This window comes from Pseudorasbora parva, chromosome 16, assembly GCF_024679245.1.
Source record: "Pseudorasbora parva isolate DD20220531a chromosome 16, ASM2467924v1, whole genome shotgun sequence".
In the NCBI taxonomy this organism is placed as follows: domain Eukaryota; kingdom Metazoa; phylum Chordata; class Actinopteri; order Cypriniformes; family Gobionidae; genus Pseudorasbora; species Pseudorasbora parva.
Window position 1 is genome coordinate 43,740,201 of NC_090187.1, and position 23,303 is coordinate 43,763,503.

Consider the following 23,303-nt stretch of genomic DNA (forward strand, 5'->3'; position numbering starts at 1 on the left):
TATCTGATTGCGTTATGACCAGGAGTAGGCCTAAATGCCTTCCGAGAGTCTTTCGAGACGTATTTAATTCCGATCACTCAAACAAACCAATTCAGAAGGTGCATGAAAGCATTTCAGACGAAACCAGACAAATGTAAATGTATCTGGTTGTTTAAACCACATGTGTAAATTTTACTCCTGGCAAATAATTAAAAAATAAATGTGTGAGAGCCAGGGCCGTACCCACCATTGAGGTCCCCGAGGTCCGGACCTCGGTAATTCTCCGAGGTGTAACGTTACATAATAGACGTTGCAAAAAAATAGCCTATTAAGGCGGCGTGTACAAACAGGTGTTCTCGCCTCGCCCGGCGTATGTTTTCAATTGTTTCCAATAGATGCGCCGCACTTTTCAATAGTGCCAACAGCTGGCGGGTTTTGTCCATTTTTACGCGTTGAGCGTCCACAGTTCAACTTTGGGTGAAAAAAAAAAAAAAAATTGGGGGTGAACATCAATGTCCAATCACAGTGGAGGAGAGGCGGGACAAATGCCACAACCACCAACCGGCGCTTCGAACAACGACTGATGTTTGACATCACAACACCGCGAGAGCGCTTAATAATCAGGGATGCAAACTAATAACGTTTTCTTGACCTGGTTTTCTTGGAAGCCTTCAGTAAATTTACATTTACAACTTTGTTTTTACCGATACAGACGAAAATGAAAAGACTGCTTCAAACAAAGCTCAGCTTTGAAAAGAGAAAAGATACAGGGCAAGAGAAGGAGTCTGGGGGGAAAGAAAGAGAGAAGATGATGGCGATGAGACAGAAAGAGCAGGTAGCCCACTGTGCTCAGAATAGAAACTTGTCTGTGAAATCCAGCCTAAAGTCTCATCATCTAATATTGAGATTAGGAGCATCACATCTTGATTTCACTCATTGGTTATATTTTCACATTGATTTCTATCTTTGACATGATCTTACTCATTCAACATTAAATATATCAAGGTTATATGTTCAAATAATGTTCTTTACATAATGTAAATCACAAAAATTTACTTTAGCTAGGTTTTCAAAGACGGAGTCACATATGTCGTCTTTGGCTCAATTTAACAACAAAACAAATTTTCTAATTTGGAGTCTAAATTTTTTGCAACATTTAACCAGATTCTCATTTATAAAAATCTGTTGTCTTCTTAAAATAATTTATACTGCACACTGACATGGTTTTAAAGCTACAGTTAGCTGATTCTTTGATTTTCTTATGTCTTAAAATGCATATGTTAAGGAGGTAAATGTTTTTTTTTTTTTTTCAAACCCTCCAAAATTCATATTTGGACCTCAGTATTTAGAAAATCCTTGGTACGGCCCTGGTGAGAGTGTGTTATGTTGTAGTCAGATAGATATGATGGTGCTGCAACATCGCTGCAAATGAGTAAAGTAAGCCAACGGAAATGGCCGTAAATGAAACTTTAAAATAAGTCACACTAAACACAATCATCTTCAATATAAATTAATGAGACTAATGATCTTACCAGTGCTTAGGTCGCTCTCTCTCATATTGCGATCTTTGAATTTGAAATGGGCTGCTGAATAAAATGCTGGAATCTTTTGCGTTGATGTGAACTCCGTTAAATGAGCATATACCGCGGGAATTGAAGATCGGATTTATATTACTTTTGCTGAACTGTAAGGTTGGCTATAAGACAACCTGCATGTACTTTGTTTGTTTTTTTTTAGACTGTGTAGCCGGTTTCGTTTTTTGTAAATGTCTAACTCGGCACCTCTATTTCAAACAAATTCATAGGTATCAAAAAATGTGGTTATTACAGATGAGCGTTCATTCATAATTTCCCCTTCCTAACTATACCACCCCACTATCTTCCTAAACCTAACATTCATGCAACTCCCCAGAGCCGAGCGCCTTTAAACACTCAAATACCGCTGGTAGTGAAAATGAGCAAATCTGCCCAATCCACTAACCACGGCAGTGTACTCAACCCAGGAGTCTGCACAAAAATAATAAACAAACACAACAAACCAACGATAAGCGTGACTAAGACCTAACAGGGGAATGAAATGAATTAAATCTCATCTCGTAATCCACCACCTCAGTCACTTACCCATGAACATGTGAACAATGGTTTGTTTACCACGCCCGTCTCCCGCAAAATTCATACTTTCTTTACCTCACACATTATCCTAAAATTAACCAAATGAAAATCATAACAAATGTGAGTAACGCAATATACAGGGAGTGCAGAATTATTAGGCAAATGAGTATTTTGACCACATCATCCTCGTTATGCATGTTGTCTTACTCCAAGCTGTATAGGCTGGAAAGCCTACTACCAATTAAGCATATTAGGTGATGTGCATCTCTGTAATGAGAAGGGGTGTGGTCTAATGACATCAACACCCTATATCAGGTGTGCATAATTATTAGGCAACTTCCTTTCCTTTGGCAAAATGGGTCAAAAGAAGGACTTGACAGGCTCAGAAAAGTCAAAAATAGTGAGATATATTGCAGAGGGATGCAGCAGTCTTAAAATAGCCAAGCTTCTGAAGCGTGATCATCGAACAATCGAGCGTTTCATTCAAAATAGTCAACAGGGTCGCAAGAAGCGTGTGGAAAAACCAAGGCGCAAAATAACTGCCCGTGACCTGAGAAAAGTCAAGCGTGCAGCTGCCAAGATGCCACTTGCCACCAGTTTGGCCATATTTCAGAGCTGCAACATCACTGGAGTGCCCAAAAGCACAAGGTGTGCAATACTCAGAGACATGGCCAAGGTAAGAAAGGCAGAAAGTCGACCACCACTGAACAAGACACACAAGCTGAAACGTCAAGACTGGGCCAAGAAATATCTCAAGACTGATTTTTCTAAGGTTTTATGGACTGATGAAATGAGAGTGAGTCTTGATGGGCCAGATGGATGGGCCCGTGGCTGGATTGGTAAAGGGCAGAGAGCTCCAGTCCGACTCAGACGCCAGCAAGGTGGAGGTGGAGTACTGGTTTGGGCTGGTATCATCAAAGATGAGCTTGTGGGGCCTTTTCGGGTTGAGGATGGAGTCAAGCTCAACTCCCAGTCCTACTGCCAGTTTCTGGAAGACACCTTCTTCAAGCAGTGGTACAGGAAGAAGTCTGCATCCTTCAAGAAAAACATGATTTTCTGCAGGACAATGCTCCATCACACGCGTCCAAGTACTCCACAGCGTGGCTGGCAAGAAAGGGTATAAAAGAAGAAAATCTAATGATATGGCCTCCTTGTTCATCTGATCTGAACCCCATTGAGAACCTGTGGTCCATCATCAAATGTGCGATTTACAAGGAGGGAAAACAGTCCACCTCTCTGAACAGTGTCTGGGAGGCTGTGGTTGCTGCTGCACGCAATGTTGATGGTGAACAGATCCAAACACTGACAGAATCCATGGATGGCAGGCTTTTGAGTGTCCTTGCAAAGAAAGGTGGCTATATTGGTCACTGATTTGTTTTTGTTTGGTTTTTGAATGTCAGAAATGTATATTTGTGAATGTTGAGATGTTATATTGGTTTCACTGGTAAAAATAAATAATTGAAATGGGTATAAATTAGTTTTTTGTTAAGTTGCCTAATAATTATGCACAGTAATAGTCACCTGCACACACAGATATCCCCCTAAAATAGCTAAAACTAAAAACTAAAATTTCCAAAAATATTCTGCTTTGATATTAATGAGTTTTTTGTGTTCATTGAGAACATGGTTGTTGTTCAATAATAAAATTAATCCTCAAAAATACAACTTGCCTAATAATTCTGCACTCCCTGTAGTACGGACGAGCCCCCATTTGTTACAGCCGGCTCTCACGCTGCAACAAAGAAGGAGACCAGGCGCGTCAAATCCGAATAAAACTTTTATTTTAACGCAAGCAAAACAAACATAAAAATAACATTAACAATAAGTGAGGACCCAACAGTACACACGCTGGAGACAAACGCCGAGAGAGAGACTCCACGAGCAATCATCGGCTCATTTAACTGCGCATCCAACAAGTGTCAGGTGTGTTGACCACACCTCCTTCAGATGGCACCTAATACACACACACACACACACACACACACACACACAGATGCCCAGGCTAGACTAGGCTGAGACGTCAGTTACATTTTTGTGCATTTTTTAATGAAAGATCAAAAGAACAAACACTGCAGATTCATATTTACAGCCATCTTTGCTCATATCCACCAGGAGTGCTAATAATTCTGACCACAACTCTACCTAACAGTTCCTTATTGAATCAGATGCTAATAATGTACAAACATAAGAAAAAATGCATCAGTGAACACAACTCGCTCTTGTAAATGGCTTTCTAATATCGTCTAAAGTGAAGCTCTGTCATCTATCATGTAACACACGGCTCTCTCATAATGTGCATTATTCCGCTCCGCTTACAGATGAACGCAGACCCTTGATATATGCGCTGTTAGGCGGTATTTATTAAGGGAACATGATGTTTCAAATGTTTGAAAATGCACAGCAGTCGAGCGGCCGACGTGAATAAAACTCTGAGACATTTAATAAGCCAAGATTGATGGTGCTGCTTTGTGGTAGAATAAGCTCCTGATATCCTTGAATGAATAAAAAGCCTTTTTAAGAGGGTTGATATTAATGGGCCAGTACATGACTTAATGCTACGTGTTTAAGCTGAGATCATAATTATCAGAGTAACTGCTGGCTTTGACATTGATCGTTACATTGAAAGAGTTTTTGAACATCGATTCATGTCGCAGTTATTGAGAGATTCCCACACAACCCGCCTCTTATGGAAACAGATCGCTCTTAATGCAATAGATCTCTCATCAGTTATATTTCTGATGAATAATAAAGACTTCTAATGCGTGGGTTATACACAAAAAATACTTAAAGCCTTTATATGCATTAATTATGCCTTGTTATGCACCTTATAATACTCTCATGAATAATTGCAACCGCCGTTATAATCAGAGGTGGTAAAAGTACACAAAAGTTATACTCGAGTGAAAGTATATATACCTAAATAAAAAAATACTCCAGTAAAAGTAGAAAGTCCTCCATTCAAACATCACTTGAGTAAAAGTACAAAAGTATCAGATTTAAAACGTACTCAAGTACGGAAAGTAAAAAGTAAATATTCAAATTTACTGTAAATATCAATAATTAAGCAGATACAATCTTTTGGGACTGATCTGCAATGCTTTAATTGAACAAATGATAAGATTAGATACTGCAATTAAGAATTTGTTAGATTTGCAATTAATAAGAGACAATGAAGCACCTTAACGCAGTATAGGGGTTAAACTTAAAATAGACATGTTCCATAACATTAGCTCCATAAAACAGATGAGGAGCAAGATACTATTAACTAATTCAAGATTAATTCAAAAGCCATAACCACAATGACATATTACGTTACAATTAGTTAACAGTCATGTGCCTCAACAAGTAAAGTCAAACTATAATTTTGCCAATTGTTATGATTAATGATGATTTAAACAGACAACTGAGAGTCGGAATGCATGGCTTTGAATACATGAATTTACATTATTAGTTAATGTAATATGTTTTTAGGGAATTAATGATGTTAATAGCAATTCATATATTACTTAATCTATTAATCATAGAAAATGTTCATTAGCTGCTGATGCAGTAATCATTAATAAATGGTTTAGTTCTTCATTAGTAATACATTAACTCATGATTATCTGTGCATTAGTTAGGCATGAATTATAATAGTGCACCTGTATTGTAAAATGTTACCGATGTTTTCATAGTAAATTCTCTGCCGCAAAATAAAAAAGTTGGGGAAACACTGAGCTAACGTTAGTGTGGCAAACCTGACTTGTCAGCTTTTCCAAGTCTATACCCGACTGGATCATCCATGACCGACCAGACCGGTTTGGAAATCAAGTGTAATAAATACTTAATACTTGGAGCGGGCATTGTAATATGTATTGGAGTAAAAAGTAAACTTTGCCTTTAATATTGTAGTGGAGTAAGAGTAAAAGTAGATGCAAATAAAATATACTTAAGTAAAGTACAGATCCCCGAAAAAAATACTTAAAGGGGGGGTGAAATGCTGTTTCATGCATACTGATCTTTTTACACTGTTAAAGACTTGGAATCCCATCCTAAACATAGACAAAGTTTCAAAAGTTAAGGTGGACGTTTGATGGGAGTATTTCTTTGTCAAAAATACTACTTCCGGTTAGTCATAAGTTTCGGCAAGTTTTTTGCGATCCTGCGTCCCCTTTGACGTTAATGGGGGCGGAATTTCCTTGTATGGGCCTTACGGACAATTCTACCGGAAGAGCGTGAGAGAGAGAGAGAGAGAGAGAGAGAGAGAGAGAGAGAGAGAGAGAGAGAGAGGGAGAGAGAGAGAGAGAGAGAGGGAGAGAGAGAGAGAGAGGGAGAGAGCGAAAGTAACAGGCTACGCCCATCAAAGCGCTGGCTTGTAGGATGCTGCACAGGTGATGTGCACATAACAATGTCACCAAAAAAGTGCGTTTTTGGTTGCCAGACCAAGACAGTCCTGCACAGATTCCCCAAAACCCCGCGGTAAGGCAACAGTGGATGTAATTTGCTTTTCCGGATCAGCAACTGAGTTGCGCGAATGTTTATATCTGTTCGCTGCATTTCGGTGCCGACTGTTTCATAAACAAGGCCCAGCTCGACGCCGGATTTTCCCAATCGCCTAATGCTGAAGGATGGAGCAGTCCCAACGATAAAGGTCCCAACGTTAGTACCGCAGGCTGTGAGTGAGACTGCTTCAAATGTCTGTGTCTTTGCCTATGCTCATCAAGTAGCCCAAACATGATCACGTATAGTTAATTGATCAATGGAGCATGCGATGTGTAGTGCGTGTACATTTGTTTAGCTGGCCACTATATGTGTAACTTTATGTTTGTGTATTGTAAAAGCACTCCAAACAACAATACACAAAGAGTGGGGAAATATGTTGAACTAAATAAGCGTGCTTCTTCATTCAAATGCGCTACTATTCCGTGTCTTTCTATGTAAACACTAACTTAGCCTGCCGTGCAAAACCGGTCCGCTTACTGTCTACACAAACCACGCGTAAACACACACACACACACACGTGCACAACTGCACTTCCCACATGTACACCTTCAAAGACAAAAATACGACGATATAATTCAAGTATAAATATGTAAATAACACAAGCCGCTAAGCTTATTATATAGTTAGTGTATAACTTGTACCACATACAGACGTCCTGCTCTAGTCGTTTTTGCTGCTGCTCCTGTTCAACTGCAGCCTCTGGGTCTGATTCCGGATCATAGATGTATGGCTGTATCTGATTAAAAGCCATATTTTTATTTTGAATAAAGTTTTTTTCCCGCTGTTAGGGATGACAGCTTTACGACGCACTTGACTCAACACACAGCGCGCTGCTGCACACGTCATTATTTAGCTCCGCTCACACGACACGCCCCCACCCGCTCGGCTTTTTTCGGAAAGACTCGGAACAGCGCATCTTTCTTATATAATTATAAAAAAAATAAAGACTTTTCGGAGATATGCAGGATGCAATGCTACTCTATAGGTACTCAAGATTGACATGACACTGACTGAAACTGAGTGTCTCACCCCCCCTTTAATGGAATAGATCTCTCATCAGTTATATTTCTGATGCGTGGGTTATACACAAAAAATACTTAAAGCCTTTATATGCATTAATTATGCCTTGTTATGCACCTTATAATAGTCTCATGAATAATTGCAAGCGCCATTATAACACATTACAATACTTATGTTTTACTTAGAAAGTGTAATGCATTAAAGCACATGACACACAACCGATTTCAGGTGTAATGAAACTGCAAATATTATAATGCATTTTAACTTTGGCTACAAATAAAATAAAGTGAGTTTTTGGCAAAATGATCTGCCAACGGTGTGAGAAAAATAATCTTGTTTCTGATTGAAATCTTGTTTCTTGTTTCCGTCCCAAACAGAAATAAGATTATTTTTCTCACCCCATTGGCAGATTCGCCTGTTTTATGCAAAAACTCTTTTTTTAAGTTTTTTTAGATTTTATTTTCAAGAAAACAAGAAAAAATATCTTATGTCATTTGACTTATCTAGTGAATGCATCTTGATTTAAGACTTTTCTAGATATTTGAACTGGAAACAAGAAAAAAACACTAAATAAGAAGAGCATTTTTTGCAGTGTATTGCTTTTAAGCGGTTAGTGGTCAGGATTCAGCCGGCATTGTCGAAGCACAGTGAATGGTTGTCCTTGCATTATCTGAAGAAAATAACCTCAGCACCTTATCAAATGAAGAATAACCTTGGCACAGGGGTCGATCGTCAGATGAAGGTTTGAAGGACGGGTTTTGAGGCTCTTTTGATTTCTGTTTTCCAGCAGTGATGGCCTTGGCACATATTAACACTCATAGGTCTTTATTAGTGCCAGTCTCAGCCTGAGCTGATATAGACAAACATCTCTCGGCTATAACCTCTCGTCTTCCGTTATTACTGGATATTTGGTTTAAGAGGGACATGAGTCACGGCCACAATGGAAATAAATTGTTTTTTGAATGGCGAAATGAGGATCGAGTGATATCGAAGAGTTCACTGTACGGCCAGAGTTTAGACGAGGGATGAGAATCAAAATCTATTTAGAATCACTTCCATTTTTTATTTTTGTGACTTTCAATTCCGTTAATGGTTGTGGAGCGTCTCTATTTTTGTGCTGATGTGGATGGGAAAACCTTTCCAAACATCTTTCTTCCTTAAAATGTAAAAATAATCGTTAATAGAAGCCTTAATCGTTACCATTAAAGTGCCCCTATTATGCTCTTTCGGATATTCCCTTTCATGTAGTGTGTAATAGAGCTGTTTTTGAATGTAGAAGTTCTGCTAAGTTTCACAGATCAAAGTGCAGATAAATGGATTTGTCATCTCCCAAAAGAAAGAAGTTATTCTGAACTGCCTGAAACGACAGTAATTCAGACACACTTCCTGCTAAAACTGCGTAGGTTTGTAACTAATTTGCATAATACCAGCCTGTGATCAATCACAACAGACCGGATCATCTGACCAATCAGAGCAGAGTCGACCAATCACATCAGACTGGGTCATCTGACCAATCAGAGCAGAGTCGACCAATCACATCAGACTGGGTCATCTGACCAATCAGAGCAGAATCGACCAATCACTACAGACTTTGCATTTACATTTTTGTAACATTTTAGAGATTGTCTGAAAACTGTTCTATGCCTTGTCTAAAATGATTGTCAGCTCAATTTAATTTGTTGAGGATTTCTGGATGAAGATCTCGGAACAGAATCTAAATTATCTTTCTCCTCTTTCTCTCTCCAGCGCTTTGACTAAATGTCATGTTCCAGCCAACAATTTACATTATTTTACTTTAGAGGATCTTAATGGGCCTTAAAATAGGCTCCAGTTTCTACGTTTCTAAGCAGAATATGACTGTCTTTATTTCCGGGGATGAAATGTGACCGCTGCGTGATGGGTTACGTGACACTCCTCTGAATGTGCAGCGGTCCGTCAGTGATGCTTACAGCAGCAGCTTTGGCTAGTTTGAAATGTAAATGACCGACTAAATGCTGATTTTGTCTTTGCTGTGAGGAGAGCTGAGGCAAAAGTCAGATTCAGTCGAGAGGAGATTAAGAGTTCAGTTCCTGTCCAGAGGCTTCTACTGTTTTATTGAGTGTGACAGGAGCGGACAACATTAATTTGACCTTTGAACCTATGAATAATGGACTATATGTAGATGTGATTTCAAGCGTGTTTATTGGTGTGTAGGGTATGGTGCTAATAATGCCAGAGTTAATGGTTTGATTTTCAAATTTAATGCACTCTGAATACAGGCAAAATGCCAAATGCATAAATGTAGATTTCTGAAGAGAAACTAACGTCTTGCATGAATACATGAAATGGAATGGTTATACACTATATTGCCAAAAGTATTGGGACGCCCCTCTAGATCACTGAGTTCAGGTGTTCAGTCCCTTCATGGCCACAGGTGTATAAATTAGGGATGCACCGAAATGAAATTCTTGGCCGAAACCGAAGCCGAATAATAATGAAATGCTTGGCCGAAGGCCGAATACCGAACGCGGTGTTTCGCATTTTTTCCATTTATTTGGCAATTTTTTTACCATTACAATAATTAAATAGTAAAAATTAGCTTTTTACTATTTTGTGTTGCTTTTCAGAGAAATAAATCAAATAACAAAAATACAATTTCAAAATATTTATTTAACACTGAACATTTTTTTAACATTCCAGCAGATATTATACAAACTAAGCACAACATAACTTGAAATAAATAATTATTAAAATAAAAAATATATTTTTATTTGGCCATCTTTGAAGCCCCCCTTCTTGAATAGCCTATGCTAGGCCTATAACTGACTGCTGAAAGAATGTAACTCTGTATGTCTACAACAACTAATGTGCATTGAATAGTGCAAAAAATGTGGATGAACCCACAACAAATAAATAACTGTCCTAGACATAAGCCTACTTAGCCTACTTCTTTATGAAAAGTGGCAGGTTCTTCTTTATGAAAAGTAGCTTCTCTGCTTTCTCACATGAAAGTCGGTTCCTCTTCTCATCGATGACATGAGATGCCCTATTTAGGTCCACACTGCTGATGTTTGCTGCATAAAGCGCGCTCCTCTCACTCTACGTGGGTTACTATTTGATCGTGTCCATTAAAAAATTATTCGGCCTTTTTACTTATTCAGCCGAATACAGAAAGTGCTTTTTTTGGCTATTTTCAGCCGAATAATTTCGGTTGACGAACATTCGGTGCATCCCTAGTATAAATCAAGCTCTCAGCCTGCAGACGCTTCTACACACATTAGTGAAAGAAAGGGTCGCTCTCAGGAGCTCAGTGAACTCAAGCGTGGGGCCGTGATAGGCTGACACCTGTGCAATAAGTCCATTCCTGACATTTCCTCACTACTAAATACTCCACGCTCAACTGTTAGTGGGATTATAACAAAGAGAAAGCGATTGGGAACAACAGCAACTCAGCTACGAAGTGTTAAATCCCAGAGCGGGGTCAGCGCATGCTGAGGGTCACAATGCATGCTGGGGGTCTGCTAAATGCATAAATGTAAATGTCACAGTGCAAAGTCACCAACTTTCTGCAGAGTCAACAGCTCCAGACCTCCAGACTTCTGTGGCCTTCAGATGAGCTCAAGAACAGCGTAGAGAGCTTCATGGAATGGGTTTCCATGGCCGAGCAGCTCATCCAAGCCTTACATCACCAAGAGCAATGCAAAGCGGAGCAAAGGAGTGGAGTAAAGCAGCCGCCACTGGACTCTAGAGCAGTGAGACGTGTTCTCTGAGCGACCAATCACGCTTCAGTCTGACAATCCCATGGACGAGTCTGGGTTTGGCGGTTGCCAGGAGAACATGACTTGCCTGACTGCATTGTGGCAAGTGTAAAGTTTGGTGGATGGGGGATTATGGTGTGGGGTTGTGTTTCAGGGGTTGGGCTTGGCCCCTTAGTTCGAGTGAAATTAATTTTTAATGCTTCAGCATATCAAGGTATTTTGGACAATTTCATGCTTCCAACTTTGTGGGAACAGTTTGGGGACGGTCAATTATTGCAGTGTTTCATATGAGTGGGTGGAGCTTAAGAGATCTCGGTAACACTTTATTTTAAGGTTCAGTTATTAACAAGTTGCTTATTAGCATGCATATTAATAGGATATCAGCACTTAATAAGCACATATTAATGCCTTATTCTGCATGACCTTATTCTACATCCCTTAAGAGTTTTTGCTTCCGGATGCTGACTGTTGCACATTTGGTTCCTCTGATAACTTGGGATTAAGGTGATTTTAACCAAAACAACTTGGTTTGCATTTAAGATATATATTTTATTACTATATAGTTTAGTTATTATTTCATAATCGAACTTATGTCATTGGTTAGTATCACCATATTTTTCTCTTTGAACTACAGGCACATTCGATTCTGTAACTCATTTAGAGTAATCTAGAAAACGAATCCCACCTGAATAGTGCTGCTAACTGACAGAATGAATTTAGTTTTTATATATTGTCTCTTTGTAGCCTAGAACAATTCAGTTGTATGTCTGCTCTCAGCTCTGAATTGGTTTACTGTATGTATTCCATTGGGTTTCTTTTCACTTGTAGAAACTGATCTTCTGCTTTCTTTGTTTTTTATTGCCTTTAACCTTTCTAAATGTGTTTTGCATCCGACTGAAGATGCATCAGAACACACCGGACCTTTTTATATTCTTAATGAGCCATTTATATTCAGCACAGCAAGAACATATAGGGACAAATGATAAGTTACCGTGACCGTGTCTATCCGCTTCGCCCCTCTCCTCCTGTCCCTCTCGCGGGACGTCATTAAAAGCCAGCGCTCGACACCTGAGCCACTCATCGCCGCTCGTTCCCGCTCGTTCCCGCTCATTCTCGCTTATTCCCGAACTCCCAGTGCTGCCGGGTGATCTTTATCAGGAGACCGCGAGCGTCTAATGCACAGCGAGACAAGTCAAGTGGTCATTTGTTGCTGCTCCTCGTCCTGTTTTTTCTAAGAACAATACAGTAAAAACTAGGACTGCACAATAAATCATTTTAGTATCGCTATTGCGATGTTCGCATTCGCAGGACACTGAGTTCATGCCTCTTTCTTTTCTCTTAAACTTGAACGGACACATGCACTCAAATTGAAGTCAAAATGCCCTGGAGTATCCTCATAAACACAGTTGTTTATGTGTTGATAACCAATGAGAAACAGATGGGTAGCATTGTATTGGATCCGTGCATTAGTGACAGCAGCCTAATATCAAAACCACTTTTGTAGCTCAAACAAAGACACATTGTGTTAATTAATTATATAAACTATTTTTAATTTAAACAGTTAAGTGTTATTTTAAGTTTGATTATTCAATGTCTGTACCTGAATACAGTAAGATTTACCTGAAAAACATAAAGCACTGTTTATTTAATTTGCGTCTTTGTTCTACTGTATTTATCTGTGCTTTTTATTTGTTTATTATTTTCTATGCAGATACCCTACAAAATCATTCCAAGCATTCTGGAATGATTCTTTACAAATAGAGCTATTCAATTCATCGGGTGACATTGTTTTCATATTGCGATATATTTAGCTGAAAAACAAAATATCACACTGTCAGTTTTTTTCCAATATCGTGCAGCCCTAGTAAAAACTGTAATATTATGAAAAATTACTATTTCAATAACTTTTCTATTGAAATGTGTCTGATAGAACTAAACTCTACTTTCTTACGATTCCCAATCCTTTTCAAAAGTTTGGGGTTGGTAAGATTTTTGCATTTTTTTTGAAAGAGTCTCTTCTGCTCATCAAGGCGGCAATTGTTTGATTAAAAAAATACAGTAAAAATTGTACAATATTGCCACAATTTTAAACATCAGTTTTCTATGTGAATATCTAGTCAAATTGTATTTATATCTTTGATCAAAGCTGAATTGATCATCATTACTCCAGTCTTCAGTGACACATGATCCTTCACTAATCATTCTCATATGAGGATCTGATGATCAACACACAGTTATGATTGCAAAAGGTTCAACTCGGCGCTCTGGTGGAGTTAAATAGTCTGTAATAGGTGCTCTTGGGAAAGGGAAAAGTCCAATGACCAAAAAGGCAGGTCCAAGACACTATAATAAAATAATAATAAAAAAGCCTTTATTAGGTATGGCTTAAGTAAGGGATAATGTCCACCCAGCCGTTTGTTATCTCAGAATAAACCCCTTCAGAGTGATCAGGACCCCGAGGCGAAGCGGAGCGTCACTCTGAAGGGGTTTATTCTGCGATCACAACCGGCTGGGTGGACATTATCCCGCTTATTACACGCCTACTAGTCTCAAATAAATAATTATTAGACACCAAATATTGTCTTGAGATTAAATATTTTATTAGCTCTTACGCAAAGCTTCCGCAAAGAAAAACAGTTCCAGCCTGCTTTAAGCCTTTATCTATTGCTGCTAAATGTTGAGAATGAATGCTGAAAGGGTTAGTTCAGCCAAAAATGAAACTAAGCCTATGATTTACTCACCCTCAGGTCATTATAGGTGTTTATGACATTCTTCTGTCAGACAAATACAATCAGAGTTATATTTAAAAAGTCCAGGCTAACGTTAATCCCAGCAGTAGTTGGAGCTGTTTCTGAAGTCCATTAAATGCAGCTGTCCGTCAAATAACGCGCTCCACACGACTCCGATGGGTTAATAGAGCCTTCTGATTCCAATCGATGCGTTTGTGTGAGAAAAATGTCCATATTTAAAACGTTATAAAGGAAACCCGCCTTGAAGTCTTCCATTGTAACCCACGGCTGTTTAAGCCACAAGATGGCGCCAGCGTTAAGCACAGAAGTAGAGCCGGTCAAGATAACTCGCAGTACCCGGATGAGCGGTGTTATCTGGGAATAACACACCGCTAGAATAAGCGATTGACCAATCAGAATCAAGTATTTCACAGAGCTGTGTAATAAGTCCTTTTAAAATACAAGAGCCAACATGTTTCGACCCACAATGGACTTCATCAGGGCAAAACAACACAATGAATGAGAATGATACCAATTTGAAAGTTAATACCAAAAGTTAAACCCCACCCATAAACCAACAACATTCAATTAACCTAATAATGCCTAATACAATCAGCTAACCCAATAAGGCAATCCGGTCTACAGGATTGGGGATACCAACGTAATGGGCAAAAAAAAAAAAATACTCCCCTTTATCGTAGGCTACCTGGATAACGAAGCACATTTATTGTGGAAAAGTTTTGCTTCTTTACATTTTAGTGTAATCAGTGATTTTTTTGATGAATAGAAAGTTCACAAGAACAACATTTATTTGACATAGAATATTTTGTAACATTATAAATATCTTTACTGTCAATTTAATGCCTCCTGGCTGAAGAGTATTCTTTTATTTCCCTTATTCTTTATTCGTACGAGTTTCATATTACCTCTGTCACCCAACACAATACCATTATTTGAAACAACCTGATCTCCGCAGTCTCCCGGGGATCCTTCAGTGCTGCCGTGACTCAGACTCTCGATTAAAATAAAAGCTTCCTAACCTGCAATCATCAAACAGCCCCTCTAATCTGCCCTCGACACACGCGCTCCCTCATTTCTCTCTGCCGCGCTGCAAATGACTGTTATCTCATCAAATGGATGAGTCGTTCTGTAATTTAAAGGCAATTGCTGGTCATTTTCAGAGCCGTTCTGCGGCTCTCGATGCCGTCTGCACTCTCCGACTGCCGGCGAGAGTTCATTGAGATTATGAGGCTTTATCTGGAGAGGGGAAAGGGAATCCCTCATTGTGATGATGGACATTGATGGCTAATAGAATATTTTGTAAAGCGCTCTTATCTGATTTGAGTGTGTGTTTCCTTGTAGGTGATGAAACGTGTGAAGCCGGGCCTGAAAGAGTATGAGATGGAGAGGTGAGTATTGAGTGATTTGTTTGATTGATTGAGCTAATGTTGTCTCCGATGGCCTGATTAAAGGAAGAGACTCTTTTCAAGCCCATCTATACACTGAGAACGAAGCAAACCTATTCACAACCAACGTCCATCACAGTTTTTGTTAGGGAGTTTTAGTGCATGAAAACATTCCAGTTCTTCTTTATATCAGTGTCAGTGTTTCTGAACTCCATTTTAGTCTTGAGTTTTCTTCTGAGTACTTACATGTCACAATATTCCTCATTAATATGCACAATAAAGGGGAGGGTTGAGTTAGTTAGTCGTGTGTTGAAACTGCCAGTTATGGTAAGGGGTGGGACATTTCCCAAACGCACTTGACCAATTACAACACACTGCTCCAGCCGACCAATCAGAGCACACTGTGCTTTTCAGAAGGCGGGGCTTCAGAGATGGGAACTAAACCGGGCGTTACTGACAGACTGGGAAGAGATGGTGTTTTTAGTTTATTCCTAAAAATTTCCTGTTAATCTAAATAAATACTAGATAAATACTGTTCTGATTGCAAAATTAGATAGTCTTCAGGGTCGCTGGGCCCACTTTATATTAGGTGGCCTTAAGTACTTAAATAAGAAATAAGTACAATGTACTCATATTGTAATGCAAAACACTTTTGCTATTATTGAGATGGGATACACAGGGTGCGAACTACGCGGGAGCTAGGGGGAGCTCGGCTCCCCTAAATAAGACATGGGCTCCCCTGAAAACGTGATTTGTGAAATTTTGGGGGGTTTCAAAAAATATTGAAACTGTGTTATTTTGAGGTGCAATTTCAGTTTTGTGTAATGTAATCTTTGTGGATTATTATATGTAAAAATGCTAAAAATATATAATAATTCATTCATGCATGACGGCGATTTTAATCTAATTCACTTCAATAAAGATAACTATACATGCTGTTCTTGTCATGACCATCAAGGTGTGGTGGCGCTGCGGTGCAAATTCCACTCATGTATGTTTTTTCTACGAATCTTTGCATTGACATTTAGCCTACTGAACTGTTCAGTACATGTCAGCGCAAAGATTCGTAGAAAAAAACATAAACGAATATCCACTTCTTGATCTTGGATTTCTGGAAGAACAGCAAAGGAAGCTGACCCCAAGCCTCTGTGGTCAATTCTGTGTTAAGGCATGTTATTCCCAATTATGTGTTGTGGCTGGGTTGATATAGGTCTGTGTGACTATCGATGTCTTAAGCCTAGTTGAACGGAGGAATTACGGTATTCTTCTGTAGCCTGACGAGTAATTTAACCGTTGTTCATGTGAACTCAAAGACAGACGGATGCTTTGTTTATAGACTATTTGTGGGTGGCTTTTTGACCTATTCATTTTTTCCCTTTATTAAAATCAAAGATGTTCTTTAATGATTGTATATTAAGAGCAGGGACACGTTTGCCTCTTAACCTTTTACTGTATATGCCCCCAAAAAAAGTGGTCTCCACCAAAGGCTAAGGTATCGTTCGAACACTGGCGATACAGGTAAAGTTAGGCACAGGTGTGGTGGTGTGGGTAAAACTGAATTCCCTATTTTCACAAATAAAAGGTTTTCAATCATATATCCGTCCTTCGGATGAGACGTTAAACCGAGGTCCTGACTCTCTGTGGTCGTTAAAAATCCCAGGATGTCTGTCGATAAAGAGTAGGGGTGTAATCCCGGCATCCTGGCCAAATTTGCCCATTGGCTTCTGTCCATCATGGCCTCCTAATAATCCCCCTCTCCTGATTGGCTTCATCACTCGGTCTCCTCTCCACCAATCAGCTGGTGTGTGGTGAGCGTTCTGGCGCAATATGGCTGCCGTCGTATCATCCGGGTGGATGCTGCACACTGGTGGTGGTTGAGGAGATTCCCCCCTTCTATGTAAAGCGCTTTGAGTGCCTAGAAAAGCGCTATATAAATGTAATGAATTATTATTATTATTATTATATGTGTTTGTCATCAAATACTCATATGAGAATGATTTGTGAAGATCAAGGGTCCACTTTATATTAGGTGACCGTAACTACTATGTACTTACATAAAAAAATATTAAGTACAATGTACTTAATGTGCTTATATTATATTGAAAAACACTTTTGCTGATATTGAGATGGGATACAGGTAACGTTAGGGACGGGTGTGGTGGTGTGGGTCAGTTTAAGGGTACACTCTAAAAAATGCTGGGTTAAAAACACAATGGACAAACCTGTTGGAAATGGACAAACCTAGAAATTGGGTTGTTTGAACCCTAGTAAATGGACCCATTCAAACAACCCAATTTCTGTGTTTGTCCATTTCCACCCCAACTTGGGTTGTTTTTAACCCAGCATTTTTTAGAGTGTAAGTTTAGGTGTAAGAGAAGTGTCAACTGCATTATTTATCTGTATTTTCTTCATTAGGATGTTGAAAGCAAGTGACGAGAGAGTTTCATTCATAATGTTTCTACTTCATGTATCATGAGCGCTCATACTGGCCTGAAGCCGTTCTCATCATGTGATCAAGGGAAAACCTTTCTTAGGGCGTGGTGAGCTTGTGCCAGGGGCGTGGATAGCAGTGGCGTAACTTTGTTTTAAAAAGTGGGTGGGACATAAATTGCGTATCATATGCACGTGAAAAACTGTGTACCATATGCACGCCAAAGCTCATTTTGACGTATGAGGGGCGCTTAGACATCAAAATGAGCTTTGGCGTGCATATGATATGCACTATATGGCGTATTAAGGGGGGTAGCAGTGCTGATACAATGTTATATCAGATGTAAAATATGTACAATAACAATTGCAGAAAAATTGTATTAAGATGTCCGTAAATCAATTAAATAGTTAATTTATTGATATAGATGTCGTTTAATTATTGCATCTAAACACAATATAGTGTTGTGCCAAGATTTTTCACGTGAATAAAGGCATATAGATTTGCACACTTTGCTTATAATCCCTGGTCTAGTCTGTTAAACGTGTCAGAAGTTCTCGTTTCTAATCTGCCCTCATGGTCTATTTTTTCTCTCATCAAAACCGAATACCATCAGTACATCAAGAGCAGGAACAGTTTTTGTGCATTTTGTTTCGTGATCTGACCGGAACAAATAGAAAGTCTCTGCAACGGCGTTAAGCGTTAGATTAAAGCGCTCGTCTGTGTGAAGACTGCAGGAGCCGCGAGAGAAATCTGATAACAGCGGCAACGAGCGCCTGGTCGCCTCTTATTTAACACACGAAAAAAATGATGCTCTTCTAGTTAACCGGAGGTATTTTGTTTGTATTAGTTAGGTTCATCCGTGAAGCAAGATGTTTTAAAAAGTGGTGGGGACATGTCCCACCCGTCCCACCCGCAAATTACGCCTATGGTGGATAGTGAACCGTTGGAAGTACCATCCTACGTCAGGATGCACAACAACGTCCAATAGGAAAATTCGACTGCAGTAGCCACCATTCAACCTTAAGAGGGCAGCACTAAGACGTTTTTACAGCATATATTATAGAATTAAAACACTTCATGTTCCCAAGTTGGGATGGAAATGGACAAACCCAGAAATTGGGTTGTTTGAACCCTAGTAAATGGACCCATTCAAACAACCCAATTTCTGGGTTTGTCCTTTTTTGTACACAACTTGGGTTGTTTTTAACCCAGAAATTGTTTTAGAGTGTAGGTTTAGGTGTAAGAGAAGTGTCAACAGTGTAATTATAAATGTAACTACAGAAAATATTTACAGATGTAATTACATGCAGTTCATTTTAAGTACAATGTAAAACATGTAGGTACACGATAAGTGCATTGTATCAAATGATTAATTTCAATATTAGTACATATTAGTTAAGGCCACCTAACATAAACTGGGTCCATAAGACTGGAGTAATGATGATAAATTCACAGGATATCACTTACATTGAACATATATTCACATAGAAAACATGTATTTTAAATTGTAATATTATTTCACAATTTTACTGTATGTTTAATCTAAAAAAAGTATCTTAAATGATGAGTATCTTGTAGTTAAGCTTGAGTCGTCCGCCTCACTGCGGTTTGCTGTGTTATCTGTGTGAGCTGTTGATCTTCTCGCTGTGATCGTGGTTTGTGTCTGATAACACCAGCCGACCTGTTCTCTCCTCTCCGAACAAAAGCTCTGATAAGCTGCAGCTTTTTTACAGGGATTTTCTCTCGGTATCTTCTGGTGGAGAGCTGTAAGATAAGACCGACTCCCTCCACTTGTTATGTCCTCTAAAGAAGCTCCGCGGTGGCGTGCGGAGGTCTCGAAGCGGCCCGCGCAGGAGTGGCTTTGTCCAGACCTTCAGAGATTGTGATGCATGATCTACTTTCTCTAATGACATCTTCCCTTTCAGGTCTGGCCACCCAGGTGCATGCTGGGAAGTGACCTTCTCTCGTAACATCACTCCACACCTCTGCATTCATCTCTCAGGAGAAGCCAATTTCCGTCCAATTTCCTCCGAACTTTCCTTTTTCCGCTGTGAATGTCAGTTTCCTGCAGGGATCATGAGGGTTTTTAATGTGAGAGATGCTTTGAGCTCCGTTATGTGTCATGCGGTCGCATTTAGGCCATTAGAGGCCAGTGACTCGCTGACTGGACATAATGAGAGAGATTGTGGTAAACAGGTGTGTGTGTGTGTGTGTGTGTGTGTGTGTGTGTGTGTGTGTGTGTTTGTGTGTGTGTGTGTTTGTGTGTGTGTGTGTGTGTGTGTGTGTGTGTGTGTGTGTGTGTGTGTGTGTGTGTGTGTGTGTGTGTGTGTGTGTGTGTGTGTGTGTGGCATAACGTGACAGACCCTCAGGCAAGGTCACAGCAGGCATCGGCTCACATCAGTTCAGCAGCGGTCAGACTTACACACACTCACTAGGGATGAGTGCAAGTGACTTTTGGACTTGTTTCATAAAAGTTTGCAAACAAGTTTCTCGAGTGCAACTACGCTGCTATTCATAAGTTTAGAACTGGTGCGATATTTTTTTTTTTTTTTTATGTGTTTGAAAAAAGTCTCTTCTGCTCACCAAGGCTGCGTTAATTTGATCAAAAACGGTCAAAAATTAAAAATATTATTCCAATGGTAAAATAACTTTTCTATGTGATTATATAGTAAAGTGTAATTTATTCCTGTGATCAAAGCTGAATTTATCATCATTACTCCAGTCTTCAGTGTCACATGATCCTTCACTAATCACTCTCAGATGAGGATCTGATGATCAACACACATTTATGATTATTATCAATGTTGAAAACAGTTTTGCTACTTCATATTTTTGCGGAAATCATGACACATTTAATTATACACTGGGTCAAGCTGGGCCGCATCAAGTCTTCCACACAAAAAAGGAAAGAAAAGAAGAGCACAACCGATCCAATCTTCTCGATCTTTATTATTAACAGTTTTTCAACATGAATGTTTCTTTTGAACATGAACTCTTATTCTGAATTTTAACTTTCCTTCTGAAATTGAATGATTTAAATTGTGCTTAAAGGGGCGGTGAAATGCTGTTTCCTGCATACTGAGCTTTCCACTGTTAAAGACTTGGATTCCCATCCTAAACATAGACAAAGTTTCAAAAACTAATGTTGGACGTTTGATGGAGTATTTCTGTGTCAAAAATACTCCTTCCGGTTTCTCACAAGTTCCGGAGAGTTTTTTTCGAGTATGGCTCGGCTTGACGTTAATAGAGCGGAAGGTCCTTGTATGGGCCGTACGGCTCTTCTCCCGGTAGGGAGCGCGCGCGTGACTAGAGCGAGAGAGGAAACGCACGCCCATACACACTCTCAGCTGCAGATCCAGTCGTCCATGAACACTTCTGACGCGCCGCTCCACTTTATTCCTATGGGTGACGTCGAGCGACTTCAACGCTTCAGCACAGCATTCTGGGAAGGCAGCGCTGCATTTGAACCGATTTGAACGCAGAAATGACGGGAAGCTTCACAACATCGCGTCAGTCGCGTCTCAAAGTGGATCTCCACGCCACTGCTGTCAGGACTTCACCAAATCATACCAAAGAAGTGTGTTTTTGACGGAGCGGTCCCAGCGATAAAGGTTCGGTCCTGCTTTGGAAGCAGCCGGTGAGTAAAACTGCTTCAGATGTCTGTGCTGTCGGCTCGTCGCGTGAGTAAACATCAGTAAACGACACGATCGCGTGCTTCGTCATTCAAATGCGCTAACGGACTCCATTGCTGTTCTCTGTATAACGTTACACTAGTCTGACGTGCAAAACCGTTTTGCTCGCTACTGCTCAGGTTTAGTCGCATACAATAGTCCATAAACCGAATCATGTCCTCATAAACTGCGAGTAAAGACACACAAATGTTGACAGGCCACTAAATACAGTCCATACCACAGAGACGGACGTCCTGCTGCTGCTGTTTCTCCTGTTCAGTTTATTTCAGCCTCCGGATGATTCTGGATCATATCTGTATTAGCTGAGATAGCGATGGGTCTCTCCACGCTTGAGGACGTCACCGCTCGTCATTCTTTAGCTCCGCCCACTCGATACGCCTCCAGCCACTCGTTTTTTTCTGGAAAGACTCGGTACAGCCTATATTTCTTTTATAAATATAATAAAACTAAAGACTTTTCGGAGATATGACAAATGCAATACTACTCTATAGGTACTCAAGATTGACATGAGATTGACTGAAACTGAGTGTTTCACCCCCCCTTTAAAATAAGACTAATTGAAAGCAAGGCCGTAAACCAGTCAAACAGAACAGGAAACTGATTTCTAGTTGGGAACTAATCTTTTTGGGACTATTTGCAAACAATATTCACATTAATTTGCGTCAAATATATTATTAGTTCCGAGATTCTTCTCATGAGTGATTAAATACGTATATCTAATTATTAATATTTGAGTTGTGGTCTGGTGGGGGAATTTTAGTAAACCGCCTCAAAGGTTTCCAGTTTTGATCCACTCTCATAGTTTTTTTTTCTTCTTCGTTAAAATCAAAGATGTTCATCAATGATTGTATATTAAGAGCATGGACACGTTGCATTTTGTGTGCATTTATGTGTGCGCATTTAGTTTTTTTATTTCACCGGAAAGAATAGTCTCTCTCCGCAACGGTGTGTGTGTGTGTGTCTGTTTATTTGATTTATGAGGACACAAATTTATATATTTATATAGATTTATACTTTGATTTGATTGGCCATCTGAGTGCTATTAGACCACATTCGTTTCAACTGTCTGATCAGCTTCTGTTCTTGTCCATCACGCGGTGTCGACCGATTATACTGCATGAGGGAGGGCCGAGCTAACTCTCTTTCACACACACACACACACACACACACAACTACTCAACAAAATTGTGCTTTTCATCAACGCGCAGACCGCACTAACACTAAACTTTGATGTCAAGTAGGCGGCCACAGGGCCGTGAGTTTAAAACCCGTTCTATGTAGTATGACTGTAATCCAGACGTGCTACATTCGCTATGTTGTCGTGTGACCTAGGGCTTAGTTGCACCGGTTCAATATTATTCACAAATCATCTCCCATCATATGCACACTTCAGTGTCAAGTAGTAGGCCATCCAGGGACTTTCTTCCTGCTCTTAGTACTGCAGATGCAGACATGCTTCTTTTTTCCTGTACTATATAGTAGGGAAGTATCCGATTTCAGATGCAGCCTTTCTTTTTTTTTGATGCATCACATTTTATGTATTACAACAAATGCTTATTTAAACACTAATTTTTGCTTCGTTACATTTATAATTACTTATTAAATGAAGCAGCTGAGCCCCTCAGTGAGAACATCACTTAAATATGCAGCATAAGCTGCTTTTTAGAAATTAAAAGATCTGTTTTAGTGGATTTTATCAACACAGAATCACTTCTT

At 39.6% G+C, this 23,303-nt stretch overlaps 1 protein-coding gene across 1 annotated transcript in view; it reads left to right on the forward strand.

Moving 5' to 3' along the window:
• pepd (peptidase D) overlaps positions 1-23,303 on the forward strand; it is a 138,213-nt gene that overhangs the window by 70,068 nt on the left and 44,842 nt on the right. The window contains exon 9 of the mRNA XM_067419135.1: positions 15,421-15,467. Within this exon, the coding sequence (XP_067275236.1) occupies positions 15,421-15,467 (47 nt within the window). The remainder of the gene's footprint in view (positions 1-15,420; positions 15,468-23,303) is intronic.